Here is a 17,118-nt window from a genome sequence, read left to right as displayed (position 1 = left end):
TCCACACTGCAGCAACAGTTAACATAATGTGAACATTTCTCTGCTTGATGGAAAATAATAACACGAAAAAAAAAGCAATCAGCCAACACCACTGTGATGATAATAACGTTCACTGTGCAAAATGCAATTTTTCAACCGACTGCCTTTGTTTAGGAAGTTTTCAGGGATGATTATTATTTGTGCAATTATGTGAATAATAAATGATCCATTTCCAAAAAGAAAACATTTCCCACCTTGCCGGTAATTATCCCTCTTTGTATCTACACGCTCCCCAAGAGATGGAGAGCATATTATATCCCAGTTTGTCCATCAGTATACGCTTTTTCCTGGAGGCTACGGAACAGAGGTTAACGAGACCTTAATTGGCATTTTCTTCAAAGCTCACAAAACTTTAAACTGCGGGGTGAGAGTAGGAAATGTCACATTACCATGTTGTCCAGCCATTTAGTTTAAAAGCTCCTTCATACACTGGCTGTCATGTTAGGTATTCTAATAGATGAGATGAGAGTATTAATGGCCACTGCCTTCCTCCACTGGCAGCCATTAAAAGTGTAACATATTGTGTTGTGGTTTGTTGCTAAAAAAGGATGCGAGACATGATTAGCTTTACGAGGCTGCGGTCAATAAAAGATGATACACACTCTTGACATTATTGTGTATTCCTTAAATGTTATGAAAATACAATATACAGAGCAACAATACAATGCTTTGGAGACTGTTCAGTATATACATAACAGGTCTTCTGCCGTGTTAAGGAGGATGAGAATGAACCGGAAAGTTTTTTTTTCTTCTTTTTTTCTTTTTTTCCAACGACATGCAGATATTTCTCTTGGCTTGCTTTGGCCTCTCCAGAACTCTTCCACACAATAAGGATTTGGCGTAAGAAATTAATATCCAAAATGTTACAAAACTTCCAAAACCATTTAATGTGCACACACATTCGGAACATCTATCTACTTATGTTACTGTTCTTTTTTAAAATCTACATGTCGTCTGAATATCACAGGTCGTAGTTGCTTCAGGTGAGTCCTGGGATCATTACTTGAATTCTATCTAAACCCTGTAGTAATAAAATGATGATAAAAAGGTAATCATCTGATCAGCAAATGGACAAAAAAAAGAATCACCTGACGCCCTCATTCGGTGACATATTTTTAGTTAGTGATTCATCATCAGTCACTTGTGGAATCATGACAGTTCTCTTAAGTTTAATGACCCTTTGGCAGTTTGGGGTGATTCTGAAGTAACTTTCCTCCTCTTTCACCTACTTATGGGTCTGGGTTTCTGTCCAGACCACTTTCCTCTGAAAGGCATAAGGGTGAGTTTGTTACGAGTGCACACAGTACATTATGCCACCTCTTTTAAAGCACTGTCATTTAACCTTTCCATGTAATTACGTAACTCCTTGGAGTCTCCCAGCTCCACGTCTTGGCACACCCACTTAATGTCCTGGCTGCGGCATCCAGTCAGTGTGTTAACAGTGGGGTAGCTATTGTCCGAGGGGATGGTGGTGAACGTTGTGAACTTGACGCGCTTCCTCTTAGTGGTGGGTGAGTCTCCTTTGCTGTCCTTGGCTATGCAGCCCGTGTCTGCCGTCCGGTGCACTTGGCCCTGGACGTTCTTCTGGGCCGAGCCTCCGTTCAGCAGATGGCTGCCCTCCTCGAGGCCGCTGCTAGAGTCCATCATGGAGGTCTGTTCCTCCTGCTGCGGCGACAGGCTGATTTGGCTCTCCAGCAGCTCCGCTTCGTTCCCCAGCCACACCCAATCGTGGGCGTGGTTCATGTTCTCCTGGCCCTCAATGGAGAGCTCCTTGTGGCGGTATTTCAGGGTATAGGAGATGCAGTTGATGAGAAAGACCAGAATGGCAAGGCAGAAGACCCCCAGTAGGGCGTACATGCCGATCTCCAGGTCTGTGAGCCCGCGAGCGGACTGGATGAGGTCATCGTCCATGTTGCGGCCACGTGGCAGGTCCACTTGTGCGGGGAAGTCAGCAAAGTCAATTGGCATGTTCTGGCTACCATCGTTTGACAGTTTATCCCCATTGGGTCGGCGCATTATTGCGCTTCTAGTGGTGGTGGCTCTCCTCAACACCCCGTCCTCCATGTCAGAGATGGAGCTACCATAGTAGTGGGTGTTAAGTCCGGTCCTGTCCTGGGAGGGGGAGAGCCTGCCTCTGTTCTCCATATCGTCTCCATCGGGGCCGTAGTCGCTGCTCCCACCCCTTGAGCTGTCACTATGACCAAACTTCACCCTGATGTTACAGTTCCCCGCTGCCAGGATGCTGCGGCGCTTGAACTTCTGGCAGACCTCACAAACAGTCATCTCCACCCTGACCAGCAGGCCCTGGCCCTCCGCCTCAGTCACAATGACAGGCCATTTCCACGAGGGGTCTTGCTGCACTGTCACTACTTCCTCATCTAGGGAGGTGGCTGTCAGGACAAAAAAGTCCGGATTATACAGGTCTAGAGGAGCCACAGAGCCGTCGCTGAACTGTAGCCAGGCGCTGATCAAGGCCTCCTGTGGAAATACACAAACAAACACACACACACACAACAATATAACAGAGACAGAGAAAGAGAAAATACATAGTCACTGACACAAAGATTACATGCTGCGCTTTGGTATTACTAAGAAATGGAAATTATAGTGAAAAAAACACAGCGTCTAGTCTTATTTCATGGAAACAGACAAGAATAGTTATATAGTGGGGTCGAAAAGTCCAAGTCCACTTTCCCATTCATGTGAATGTATTTATTTCCAATCTATTAGCTCTGAAATTGTGAAATTGCAAGGCTGGGTACTTAGAGCATCAACCGTGATTTTCTTCAGGTCCAGTGGTTGTTTCCACTGGCTTTTCCTCTCAGGAGAGTAGTGAATTGATAAAAAACACACAATGATTATTCGGATTCAATGTTCCTTTTGTCAATGCGACATGTGGACTTACAGTGTACTGTATATGGAGCTTTCTAATGGTGGAAGACATTGTAAGTCGAACACAAACTCAGTAAGTTGCGTGGTTCTGCTAACTCAGCGGCTATTTGGCCTAAGCTTTGGGGGATGCAGATTAAAAGATAAGCGGGGAAGATCAAACAGTAACATTAAACATTGTTCATGGGAATGAGGATTTGCTATACAGTGGGCATCTTAAGGCCTTCTCCTACTGCAATTTCACAATTTGCCCGTTAATGTTGCAAAAGGACAAATCCCCAAAGGCACACAAGTAGATCCCCAAAGTGCTCTGTCATTGCTCCCTAATTACTGACACCAGAGGACTTGCAGTGCTGTACCGCCTGATTATCTTCACACTAAATATGGAGATAGGGCAGATAAATGGCCTCCCCCATCCCTTCCTTAGTCGGAGGGAGATGGGTGAGGAGGAATGTAAAGGAGCAGTTCAGAGAACTCGTGAGAGAATTTGATGGGCAGATCAAAGAGGCCACAATGAGAGTAGCCAGGCGAATGAGGAAGGGAAGTAAAATATGACAAGACGGCCAAGTTTGGGCTGTAAGTCATATTTCGGTACAGAGGCTGTGGTGTTGCTTTTGCATGCTCTGAGATTAAGCTCCCGTTACTATTAGCTGCCCAAGGAAACACATTCTGTCACACTCTGGCTTTCAAGCCTTGGAGTTAAGAGGGTTAGGGATGGTGTGGAACAAACAAATAGACACGTGTACATGAGCACATGCACACTCGCAGCTTTATTTGATTGTAAAATTGCTCATTCAAGGACCCTGATAGTGTGAAATGGAATCTGGAAGAAAGTCTTTTGTTTTCTGCAACAGTAATCAAGGCTGAAAAAATGCACATGTCTTGGCTTCAGTCGATATATAAAATCGTGTCTTTCATCAAATGGATATCAACCCAATGAAGAATAATTCAGTATGCTAGAGATAATAATTACTGGTATGAAACAAATTAACATCATTCTCTGTCTTAATCAGGACTGGCTCAATAGTGTTTGCAAATAATTACTGGTCTTTGTTTTTAATCTATTAGCATTATTTTTTGTATAGGAGGCTTTGTATTTAATTATGGTGGCTAAGGGAGAAGTGGACTATGAAGCAAAGCTCAATGCATACTTCATTTGTGTTTCCAAGTTAACTTCAGGACCCTGATACAGTATCTATTACAGTATCCTGACCTGCTTCGGGCTCTGCAGAACCTCCTGTGTGGTCGTGGTAGCCAGGATGGCTCTGTTGCTTCCTGGACTCAGCTGCAGGCTCATGGAGAGCCCCGTCACCAGCTGGACCCCCAACTCTGTGATGGTGACTTTGTCATCCACCACTGTGACAGTCTTCTCTGCCAGGATTGAGTCGGACAAAGGAGACAACACCTAGAAGGTGGAAAAACACAACAGTGAGAAGAAAAGAGAGAAAGAGATTACACATTCCTGCATTAAAGGAATTTGGAAAGCTTAGTAATATGTTTTTCTTCCACTCACAATATTCCTCTTAAATATGTGATTGTCAAGCAATAACCTGTGACATTCTGGTATGATCAATTACTGCTGTGCTACTCGACAATAGTGACTCAACCCACTGTATAGCCGGTTCATGAAAGCCTTTTCATTTCCTGCTCTAAACAACCGGGGTTGGGGAGGTCTTTCCCAGGAGAAATCAGCAGTGACGGCAACTCAGCCGCACACAGAAAAAGAGCACTACCTATAGAAACTTCATCAACAGAAAATTCAAGCAGAAATAAGTCAGCACTGGTCACGCCGTTTGATTGACAGGTGATTCCTTGCAAGTGGGATGCAAAAATATCACATCAATGAGCTCTCAGGAGTGAAGATGTCAACGACATGAAAAAAGCGGATTACCACGATTTATAGATGATTTAAGAAAATTTCTTTCCAAGTGTTTCATCTAACATAAAAGACTCACAAGCCCCCTCACAATATGCAAAATGATACACAAAACCTAGTTTTTTGTTTTATCTCTTTTCTCACTCACTTGGCTTCCATCCAACCCCAAGGGAATCCATTCCCTTTGATTAATACTGGTAATCTAGAGGAGAAACACACTTTAACCCCACAATACAGGCAGGAAATGTGACTGCGCTTATGATGAATACCATGAGAGGTATGTGTGACTTTCTCTGCACGCAAACATCTCGCTCACGCAGCAGTCTGTGTGGCACATGGCACGGGTGGTCACAGCTGTCAGACCTTCGTGCTTGTCATTGTTTTTCCGGTTTATGGTTCTTTTGTGAGAGCACGGATGTTTTGCGAAGGTGAAGGCGCGTCTGCACACAGACAGACGGGTGAGTCCTTGACACCAGGAAGCGAATCCCACTCACACAGATGCCATTAGGAGGCTGATATTCATCCAGTTAGCCTGGAGAGCCTGACAAACCAAAGGGGCGAGGGGGAGGACCCACTCACTGCCGAGAGCCCGCAGCACAGGCTGTGACACATCAGTAAGCACCTGTCTGCACCAGACAAAAGGACATACTAGTTAAATTGCAGCAGTGACAGTGGCATCTGTTATAGTCCCTGGAATAAATGGTATGTTCACGCTCCAGCAGTATGTTATTCTAACGTGTTTTGTGCTGAGAGAATAATGTACCACTGTGAAGTTAAATAAAGTATATAAATATATCTAGCGGGTTTTTTTTCATACACCTTTTTATATAATAATTCAAATAATTAGAATGTTGGTGATACTCTCACAGTAATAAAATCATTGCTATATTAGTTTCAAGACATTACGTCATTATATTCTCCAATTACTAAAACAGAACTCCACTGTCCTCTGCAATGCATTTTACAGCGTGTGTCATCACATTTTGGGAGAAACCTGAACATCACGAGATCGGAAGCAGGCGCTGATCCTCCGACACAAACATGTCTGGAGCTGTAGGAGGTCCCAGCAATGGCAGTTGGGAGAGTGAGTGAATGCATATTCCCTGTTATCAGGAGATGTTTCCGTGTTCTCATCGTTCTCTTCATAAAGCATTGATGAGTTAGAGGGAGAAGGACATGTGGCTTGACCCTCTTTGAGACAGGAAGCAAGAACTGACACAAGTGGAATGTTAAAATTACAAGCGCTCTGTAGCTTTTCCTTATTATTTAGGCCCGTGTATTTAGGAACCACCACTGAGTTAAAACTTTGGTCTTACTTTTCATAGTTCTAGCCATTTCTTTCAATTATGATAATATTTTACTCCACATGTGACTTAAACCAGTTTATTTGTAAGTGAGCACTACAAAATGTCAGTAAACTGTGTGTGTGAAAAAATATGGAAAGTTCAATAGGTCAAAGTTGAACAAGGAAGTCAGTCTGTAAACTGTGTTGTGATGTTTAAACAGCCAGTTGGAGTAATAATTTTACTGCTCGTCTTCCTTTTCTTTTCTAACTTTGGCTAACCTGTGAGTTTGTTCCAAACCTTAATGATCGTTCAGCCACTCGATAGCGCTGTAAAAATGATGACCAAAATTTCAAAAATAAGACCCAAAAATAAATATTCAAGTGGAATTAACATTTATTAATCCTTTAATGGGGCTATTTGTAAGTTTTCTCTGCTACCAAATGTGGTTTCTTGCCAGGAGCAGGTGGTGGTGATTGAGCTTGACAAGAGCTTCGGCCATCATCAAGTTATAAAATCCCGTCTGAGCAGCGCTGTGTCTTCAGGGCAGATTGGAGGCTACAGTGAGTCGCTAACTTCAGGAGCTTTCTACCATATTGGACAGCTCTTGGCGAGTAAAGGAATGAAGTTTAATGAGGAACTCATTATGTTTCTTCTAGACTGGTAAGGAAACAGCTGTTAATGCTAATGTTGACTATGTAGCAATAGCAAATCGTACAAGTAGCTCCTTTAAAACTGACACATGGCCTACCTGGATAGTGGTCATCCCCATATCGAGTCCCACCAGTATCCTCCTGTCCAGCAGCTGTGCAATCTGGGGGTCCTCTACCTTCAGGAAGTCCCACACCAGCTCTGTGATGTCCACCTGCCAGTCGCTGCCGAGCATGAAGCTCGTCTGGCCTCGGGAATCAGCTGACTCTGCTACAAAATGGGTCAGGACTCTAACCATGGCGTGCTGGTACTGCAGAGTGCAGCTCCGTCCTCGTCTGTCTTCATCGTCCTCATCCTCGCTGTCCCGTGTAGACCTGACAAAAAACAAAACAAACAAAAAAAAAAAAACTGTTATACTTCAGGGATAGCAAAGTTGGTTGGTCCAGACTCAAATATCTCAAATAAAATCACTGGTCACTACTGGATGAATTGCCATAAAATTAAGTACAGACATTCATGGTCCCCAGGGGATGACTCCTGATGACTTTGGTGATCCCCTCACTTTCTCCTGACTTTTTCCACCACCATGAGGTTGACATTTGTGCTCTTGAGTGAAATGTCCTGACAACTACTGGATGGATTGCCAAGAAATTTGGCACACACGCTGATTTTGCTCAGGGTGAAATGTAATAACTTTGGTTATTCCCTGACATTTCATCCAACCCCAGGTTAAAATCTGAATTTGTCCAATGCCTGTACTTGTTAGAACTAATGACATTCCCAGCAGCCTCAGCTGTACTTTGTGTTTTGTGCTAATAAGCAATTTTTTAAAGATGAGAAGAGAAAACATCAGCACTGCACTCTGTAATGATGGTGTGGTTTCTGGCATTTTCAGCAGCAATTTCACTCAAAACCATCTCTGTCACATGTACTGACACACTGCGGTGTAACTTATACGGGGACGTTTACTTGACAAAGATCCAGTAATGATGCAGCATTGTTGATTATACCACGAAGAATGGATCAGTCCAACGTATGGCTATTATTTTTCTCTCTCAGTGTCTCTCCTTCACCATTTTGGAGCACCAGGTCTGGACTGTGAATGTGCATACACCTCTTTACTGCTTTACTTAATAGCCTCCCTGATTGCTCTGTTGCTAGCAAATCTAATTTTATTACTGTAGGCAACAAATCAGCCAACAGAGGCTCAGCTCTTTCTCACCGGTGAAATTGCTGTGAGTATGACAAACTGGGTTTAAATGGTTACACTACAGCTGCAATATCATTAGATTTTGCCCATTACTGTTTTCTTTTATTTTGCTTCAACAAACAACTTTTTAAAAACAACGGATAAAGCACCCTGAGATGTTGAGAAAGCAGTGTTTGAATGGTTGATTTGGGAGAATAAATGATGGAAACCTGGGATACTTACACACAGAAAAGTGCTTTGTCAACAAAACTACTAATCATTTCTTGTACTGTAGACTTAACACCCGCCTCTCTGTCTAATCATCATCATTTGTTCCTCTGTCTCCCTCTCTCTCGCACACAAATACACACTAGCAAAGGTTGTGATCATGATAAAGGGGAGAGGAAAAGAAATTAATCTCTTAAACTGTTTTTCTTGCGATTATCCGCTCTACTTGTCTCATTCTGTCTGAATCCCCTGAGAAATCTGACTGCATGCGGAGCCGTGGGACTAAAGATGTTAGCTGCGCGCTCCAGAGAAAAGCCGAGAGTACAGCGAGACTTGGAGTCAGGGGCTTAAAACCTTTGCCGGCAGGACCAATTTCACATGCAACTGAATGACAGCCATTAACAGAAGAAATTATTCTTCTGTGGATATTGTAGGATCATTAAATTCAGGATTCAACATGGCTCAAGAACAGAAAGTGATACCCAGTTCAAACTTTGAATGAACTGTGGTGTCCAGATAAAAAAAGTTTTACTGCCCCTGAAACTTTTACTGTATATAAAAGTGTCTGTCACGACATTAAAAATCACGACTGAATAAAACAACGTTTTAACGTTTTTTAAAACGCACAGTATTTCATTAAGGCTGTGTGACTGTGGTTTCATCAGATTTGTTTGACAGTGACCAAACAACAACCCACCACCTGTCATTTCAGTCTAAATGTTGCAAATGTGCACAAAACTATGCAACAGCTATTTTTCCTAACTGAAATGAAAGCCTCAGTCTGGAGTCATCAGTCCAAGTCTTGTCATGAAACACAGTTTGTAGAGCTGCTGTTTGTCCTGCATAACACCACTAACACGACTGAATTGTATTTTAATTGTTTTGTTTTTAACGCTATATTAGAAACGCTAGATTAAAATAGATTAGCAGATAAACTGTGCCTCTGTAGGTCGTATATTTCCCATTTAATGCATATTCATGAGTGCTAACTCTTCCACTGATGTATTCTGTGTCATTTCCCACACAGAAGTGGAACACTGCGTCAACTTCCCAGGTAAAGACGGGGTTATTTGAGGATTTTTTGGTCCATTATATTTTTTGTTTCATCAAATGCAGAGAGCTTCATCGCTGGGTTACCTTAAGTCCACCACAACTAATTAAAGGCCGACCTTCGGATTCACATATAAACAAAAGAACTCCCAGCTGCATAAAATCTAGCTCTTGTTCAGAAACGCTGTTTATTCCAACACACAAACTAAGGTTTGTAATACATGAATTTGTGAATCATTTTTACATAATTCATCATTTCTGTTCTTTCAAAAAATTTTCTGTTCTCTATTGTCTCGACACGCTCTCTCCACTCATTTACATATTACATGCAGAGGAGAAAACCATCTGCCAGTGATTTCAGTCACCATCTTCCAATTATTCCACTGGCAGTAACTAAAAGTTTCTCACTGCTTCGGTGAAACGCTTTTTGAATCATACCGTAAGAGTTGTGAGTTTTGAGTGTAAACAGAATTTGTTATTTGACATTCACAGTCAATGAACTGACAAATAGCACTAATGTTGCAAGAGTATGTACTGACATATTGAGTGAATCAGTGTTTAAAGAGTGAATTTATAAGGACATTTATACATTCAGGTATTAGTCAGATGTGATGGATTCAAGAGTAAACAAACTGATAGTGAAGTCCAACCATTTTAGCTCTGGTATAAATCTGATATGCCAGTTCTTGTGCAGCCATCTCAAAATCTAATCTAAGGTTAATCTAATAAACAAATCACACTTGGCGCAGAGAACAACCTGCTTCACAAAGCAATTTTTCTTTCCGCTTCATTCACTTTCAAGCCCAGCTCCGACTTCAGAGGAGATGCTGCATATTAATGCCTGTGCCATGCTTATTTTTGTTGTGCCTCGTAGATCGTGTGCTGTATTTGTTTTGGCATTTTGCTGCATTTCATTTTCTGCTACGATAACATGACAAAGGTCATTTGGACAGAAATAGGCAATGATGCTTCTATATATACAGAATCAGCTCTGTCTGACAAGGGTTGATTGTTTTGTTTGTGGGTTTTTTTTCTGTTGTTTAAACCTTGTTTGAATCTTGTAGGGGATTCAGGTACAGCTGTTTGTTTTACAGTAGAAAGAAAAAGACTCAGTACACATAGTTTAAGACAACTCAGTATAAAAATAACATTAAAAATTGAGTAATAAAAGGCCAAGTGCAAGAGAATTTTTAAAGCACTATAAAACAAGGGAAAAAAGGAATCTCAGTACACACATCTTGAAAGAAGTGTTAAGGGAGTGGTGCATGCCTGAGTGCTACGCCTACACTTAGGTTTGCTGTCTGCGAAGGCTTATCTTGTCCTTGTTTTGACAGGGCTTAGAGAGGGAAGAGGTGAGCCATACAGGCAGTGTCAGTCAAAAACTGTGTAAGCAGTACTTTTGCAACTATTCCACTAACAGCCCTGATGTCTCTTTATTTCTCATTTCTATTTGACTTCATGACTTGCCAGTCTGGCTGATAGAGGAAGGTCCTGCCACTTGCTATTGTCACTCACTGGCACAGTTCCTTGTGGGCTTATGGACAGTGGACCAAAAGCCCATTCTCACCAACAGGCATAGTGCTACTTTGCAAGGTCATGCCTGTTATCCCCAGATAAACAAAGACGGGTGGAAGACAGGGAGAAACAAAGCTTTTTCTGCCGCCCATCAGCAGCGGCGCTGGCGTCAACAATGACAACACAACGTGGCTGTCCCCGTTGATAAAGGCATACTAGCGCACAGCTGGGAAAGCAACATCTTCGACAAGCCATGGCATTACTCGAATGCTGTACCCCTGTCACTCAAAATAAGAAGGGAGCAGGGATAATTAGAGCTGCCAAACTGGTGTGTGGGATGAGTCCAAGTCGAACCTCAAAGCTTTTCCAGAAGTAATTACTGCAGGTAGGCTGATAGCTGCTCCATCAATTGATAGATTTCAACAGTTGCAGAGCAGCGCTGCACAGCGGCGCTGGCAGAGGTGCTACTAGTGATGAGGCCCCAGGGGAGAGGTCTGACCTCCAGACAGCTCTAATAATGTTCTGTCCTACTGATGACTAAGAGGCACAATGGCAACTCACCTTAAGCCAGTGGTAATGACAAGCTGTATTGCACAGGTCAGCCATTTTGTTATCAGCCAAGAACTGTCACTAGGACTGTAGTCAGGAGGAGACAGGTGGTGTGGTGTGCAATCATACTCTCATCATTATGGTAGCTACCATGACTAGAAATTAAAACATCCGCTGGAATTAACCTTTAAGTTTATTACCTTATTGTAAATAACCACAGAAAACCATCTTTTATATTTCTACTTCTGGCGTAGTCTGACATATTAGAAACTTTTGATGAATAAGAGAGCAGAACACAGTGTCACAAAGGCCTGTTACTGGCAGATGCATGCAGTACAGTACCTCTGACTGGGAGCCATGATGGGTACCCTCCACCCTTTGATCTGGCTGAGCTCCGTGTCTGACACCTCAATCTGGAGGGGGAGTCGAGGGATCCACACGTTGAGCTCCAGCTGAGCGCTCAGGTATCCGTAGGTGAAGTTCACCATCATCTTCACCTTGCCCTTCATCTCCTTGCCATTCACAAAAACGTAGTCACACCTGTCTGACACCTGCGTGGGAGGAGAGGGAAGGATTAAGAGAGAGAGCATTTAAGCTGAGCACTTCTGACGGTTGCAATAGATGACTACACAGTGAATTACACAGTGCAATATACTGTACAGTGTACACTGTAGGCCAGGCCCTCCAAGTTGATTATAAGGCTTTACACTCCTGAGCTCTCTACTGATACAGTATTCCTGTAACTACTTTGAACAAGATGAAAGCTCCTCTATCTGCTCCGCACTCAGGAAAATAGGGAGGAGGACAGCAAGGACATCTTTGAACCTGAGGGAAAACAGGTCGCGGTCTGCTCTTCTATTATAGTTCAGCCTACAGCTAAAAGAATAACCACCAGATGGAAACTAGTAAGAGGAGAGCAGTTGTCTCTTGATAAAGTGACCAAACTAAAAGCCATCTGTTTCACAAATTGCTTTACAATAGGAATGAATGAACCAATTCTGTGCTATCGAAAGACACAACTCCTTGTAGCTTTGATTCGCTCGCTTTGAAGCCCCCCCCACTTCTCCTTCTTTTTTTATACTTGTTCCAGTGTTTGACTAATGTCCAGAATCCTCTCTCTTTCCTATCCTTTCCCTTTAAAATCCTTAAGATATGGTTGTGCAAAGCACTTCAAATACATAACATATGCAAACACACAAAAAGCGGGGTATCAAGCACACACACACACACACACACACACACACACACACACACACACACACACACACACACACATACACACACAGCATGGAGGCAATTAATCATTAAGAAGAGCTACCCAGTTTTTACTGGGTGTTCTGTAAATCCTATTGATTCCAACATGTAGCAGACTTGGTTAGAACCAGATGGAACTAGATGGTCCGGGAGCAAATATTTTTGCTACTTCAGAGTAATTCTCAAAAGTGAGATAAAACCACAAACAGCCATTCATCATGAAGCCTCGGCAGGACATCCTCTGTGACCAGGAAGAAAACTTTGTGTGACAGACTCTATAGCTTAATGTGAGCTCCCTCCACTCTATCACCTCTAGGGTGAAGTCAGCAGGGGAGTTTCTGTGGAAAATAAATTTGGCAGGTTTGTATAAATAAAAGCAGATATTTGCAGATGTCCTGAATTCTGCTTTATACTCAGTACTGTGTTTTTTTTACTTGATGGCTGAACTAGTTGGCTTGTAAGGAACGCCTTCATCAAAGCAGTCATAGAAGATCTTCCGGTTAATCCCCTCTGTTCACACCCACATTGACAACAACCATACATCCCTGGAAATAAGATCCAAATAGTACTGCATCTCACACAGAGCTAAAAATCTGTAATTATAATATTTTTTAAATTGACAATATTTCGTTAACCTTAGCCAAGAGTTTTAGTTCCTCAACCCTAACCATACCTTAAAGAGGTATTTGTTTTCTCTGCCGCTAAACATGGTTTCTTGCCAGGAGTGGGTGGTGGTGATTGTGGCTTGACAAGCACTTCAGCCATCGTTGTCTTTATAATAGGGCAATCAATTAATCGATCAATTATTTTTTCGATTAATCTAACTATTATTTTTTTATTACTTGATTAATATAACAACGAATTTACCCCAAATATATTTGAAAAACTTGTCATTTATATTTCAATACTTTCATTCTTTAATACCTTTGTGTTTTTCCTAATAAAATAATAATAATAGAGGTTAGTAGCCCATAAAACAATAAACAAAAAACAAACCTTGAATTTTTCCTTTTTTTAATGATAAAAACACTGTAAACCATTATAAAGAAGAAAACATTCAACACAGAAATGTGTATTTATTTGTTTGAGTTGTTCTAGAGGTAATTTGAAGTTTCTATCTTTATCTGTTCAAGAGATATGTTCATTCTCATTCTATCAGCTCCAAATCCTCCGCTGCACTAAATATGTGACTGTCACATCCTTCTGTCTTTATTCTGTCACTTCAATAAACTCTAAACAACTTCTCACTTTGATATCAGAGTAAAATAGCACTGCTCACATTTAATCTGGGTATAAAGCCAAGGCAGGCCAAGCCTCTGAATCAGTCACTCTGATTGGCTGTGACCTCATCCACTGGAGCCAATAGGAATGTCTGATTCAGTCACGTGACACTAAACGTCACTGGCAAAGAATGCAGATCACATTCGATCAATAAACACACGGACAGAAAGCAGTAATGTGCCGGAAAAACGGTAAAACTACTCCAAATATTTATTAACTTTCAATGTTAGTGTCTCGATCTAAGTCAGTGACGACACACGGACGATCAGATTGATTGATTGATTGATTGATTGATTGATTGATTGATTGATTGATTGATTGAAAGCGCCGATCGTCTAGTTTTAAGGAGAAAAAAACTGCACGTCTCCAGCGCAAACGGTCGCAGAGCAATGACTACAGACAATGTGAAATTTGGAAGCGTATACGCTCCCACGGGCTTAAGAGGGTTAAAACAAACAGATATGACAAACAAAGTATGCACTGCAGGGCGTTACTCCCCAACAAAAAACAGCCCAGTCTCAGCTGGTAATCTGTGTTTAACAGTCTAATATAAAGTCTCTACAAAATAAAGCTCTGCTCCAAGTGCTCGAGCATCGCGGTAGTACTGCTGTGATATGCCATTTCTATTTGCAGAGCTTGCAGGGCACCATGTTGTTCAGTTCCTGTTTAAAATACTCCCCTACTTTAAATGATAGTTGGCGATGTTTTTCAGCTTCAGCTTACTCTTCGGTGCAGTCCATGCTCTGACTAGGCGCAGCCAAAGATCCTCTACTGTCTCTGGCACAACTACCTTACTTGCGACGCGTCGACGCACGTTACGTAAATCGATGTATTTACATAATCGATTACGTCGATTACCTCGTGGCGTCACCCCAGCCCTACTTTATAATGCAAGAGGTTATAATACGCCCGCTGAGCAGTGCTACGTCTTCAGGCCAGATTGGAGGCTACAGCGAGTTGCTAGCTAGTTGGTTAGCGTGCTAACTTCAGTAGAAGAAAAGACGTGATAGAGACAAGAGTCAACATTGGCGTTGCTTTCCACTGCTGGAGACAGCTCTCGGTGAGTAAAGGAATGAAGTTTGCTTTGTTTGTAGTATGCTACTAACTTGCAACGTTTCCTCTAGACTGGTTAGTAAACAAAAAATGCTATTGTTGGCCATGTAGCGATAGCAAAACATATAAATATCTCCTTTAAACATAAATAATTTGCCTTAACCCTTATCATTATCATTCCTACTACTGGCATGAAGAATACACAGACCCTTTACTTCAGTAACAGAGGGTGAATGTCAGAAGGAAATGTAAAAAAAGCACAAGTTGGGTGAAACTGGTTCACTATTTAACAGTATGATATGTTTTATCTGAAAAAGTAAATTGTTGTTTAATGAATGTAGTAGAGTGAAAAGTAGAATGTTTCCCTCCGATGTAGTAGAGTAGAGGTTCAAAGTTCAAAGGAGGGCTGAGAACTAGGCCTACTTCCAGTCCTGACACATTATCTCATCAGTAACAGGAATTAACATCTTTGTTCAATATTAGAACGAATGATGTCTGCACTCCGCACTGTTTCACCTGTCCTCGCGATTCTCCTCTCTTTTTAAAATAATCTGTGATTTCAGACATTTGTGCAAAAAAAACGTACACGATGGGATGTAACGTTAATTTAGGGAAACTTTTCAAGAAGCTTGGTGTTCTGTATGGAAAAGAGATAATATTCATCTGTAGGGTTGCTACTTTTTATGTGAAAAAACGTGGCAATTGGTTTGGTTTTACTTGACATTACATTATTTACAGCACTTTGAAGAAATTACATGAACAAAAATACGGGACATATTGCGTCCCGTATGGATTCAAATCCACCGAGTACTGAGAAAACAAGTACTAGAATCATTTTATTTTCCAATACGGGATGATACGGGTTGCCACTTCCTTCCGCAGGCAGAAAATCCAGCGCATTCGTATTGTTCTTCTTTGGCAATTTCGGATGGCTCTGCCTGATGCACAGATTACACGGAACCAGCACCACTACATTGCTGTAGTGGTGTACAGCCGCAATTGCAGTTAAAAACGCCAAATCCACCGAATACCAAGAAAACAAGCACTAGAATTTTGTCGAGAGGCAGAGGCAGCACGAAATTTGACGGAGGCAGCCGCCTCCTAGTTCTCTATGCAGGAAAAACCCTGCTTAACCATAATTTAGTTGCAGAATTAGATGTTATATTCAAGTGTATGCACACTACCACCTTGAGACACCTTCTCTTGACCATTTTTAAATGATACACAAAGGTCCTTACCCAACAGCAACTTAACAAAGCATTGGACTTTATGTCTGTACACTGGCCTGAGCCAGAGACAAGAATCTCTGAAAGCTCCTGTGAGAAAACTGAAAAGGCTGCTGCAGGGCATCCTTCAAGGCTACAGCCAACCTTCAGAGAATGTCTGTTCAAATCTGCACAAGCCCTGCATTCTCAAGTGGACGCTCGCAGGATCAATGGATATTTGCTCTATGATATTACAGCCAATAAAGAGAACGTTTATAGTAGTACCTTGCTCGAGCACTAGTGCCGCACGACACTGCAATGTAACAGGGACTGACAGAGTTGCTTAATGAAGCTTTTGAACATTTCTACAAGGGCGGCATCGCTCCCGCGGCTACAGTCAGTCATGGAGCAGATTGGGCTCCATCAGGGCTCCCAGTGTGAGAGTGTGTTTAAACTGATAAAGATGTCAGAGGAGTCCCTGCTCCTTATCAGCCCTCATTGTTCAGCTCTTTCTCTCTCACTACACTCAGTCTGCTGAGACTGAAGTGCCTTTGACAACTCCTTCGTCTTAAGACTTTTCTCACAAGCCGGGGCTCTGCAAACCTGTCCGCACGAGCAGTAGATTGCAGGATATGAAGGACCTGGGCTCCCTGCGAGGCTCATTGACCATATCTAACTGTGATATGAATAATCGATAAAATGGATGCTGCTGACAAATATGTTTATCCTTTCAGTCTTACTTTTCTTGCCACATTCACAAAAAATATGTGAAGCAAGGTTACCTCTATTTGTACTAGGGAAAAAAATGTGTAAATGAGTGTGGGATTTATCAACATATAGCTCTGCTGCAGTATGTCCTGTGACAGGCAAATTAACTGCCTGCTGGCATTTCCTCAATCTATTCCCCAACAATCTAAGCAGAAACAATTATGGAAAACATGGCAGCTGACATCCAGCCACCCCAATACATTACATTGATGTGCTTACACCCTCCTGCTATGCTATATTATTGGCCAACATAGCTCCAAATCAATATTTTAACATATAAAGACACCC

At 42.0% G+C, this 17,118-nt stretch overlaps 1 protein-coding gene across 1 annotated transcript in view; it reads right to left on the bottom strand.

Annotated features, from left to right (window-relative positions):
* Positions 1-641: 641 nt before the first annotated feature.
* si:dkeyp-14d3.1 (transmembrane protein 132C) overlaps positions 642-17,118 on the bottom strand; it is a 131,123-nt gene continuing 114,646 nt past the window's right edge. Inside the window, exons 6-9 of the mRNA XM_023393853.2 lie at positions 11,612-11,820; positions 6,839-7,112; positions 4,142-4,333; positions 642-2,517 (exon numbers count right to left, since the gene is read on the bottom strand). Coding sequence (XP_023249621.1) covers positions 1,348-2,517; positions 4,142-4,333; positions 6,839-7,112; positions 11,612-11,820 — 1,845 coding nt within the window. The 3' untranslated portion in view covers positions 642-1,347. The remainder of the gene's footprint in view (positions 2,518-4,141; positions 4,334-6,838; positions 7,113-11,611; positions 11,821-17,118) is intronic.

The sequence above is a fragment of the Seriola lalandi genome, unplaced genomic scaffold, assembly GCF_002814215.2.
Source record: "Seriola lalandi dorsalis isolate HSWRI2012SDOR001 ecotype SW California unplaced genomic scaffold, Sedor1 jcf7180002054945, whole genome shotgun sequence".
Classification (NCBI taxonomy): Eukaryota; Metazoa; Chordata; class Actinopteri; order Carangiformes; family Carangidae; genus Seriola; species Seriola lalandi.
The sequence above is the reverse complement of the archived record's forward strand: the minus strand, read 5'-3'. Positions and strand labels throughout refer to the sequence as shown.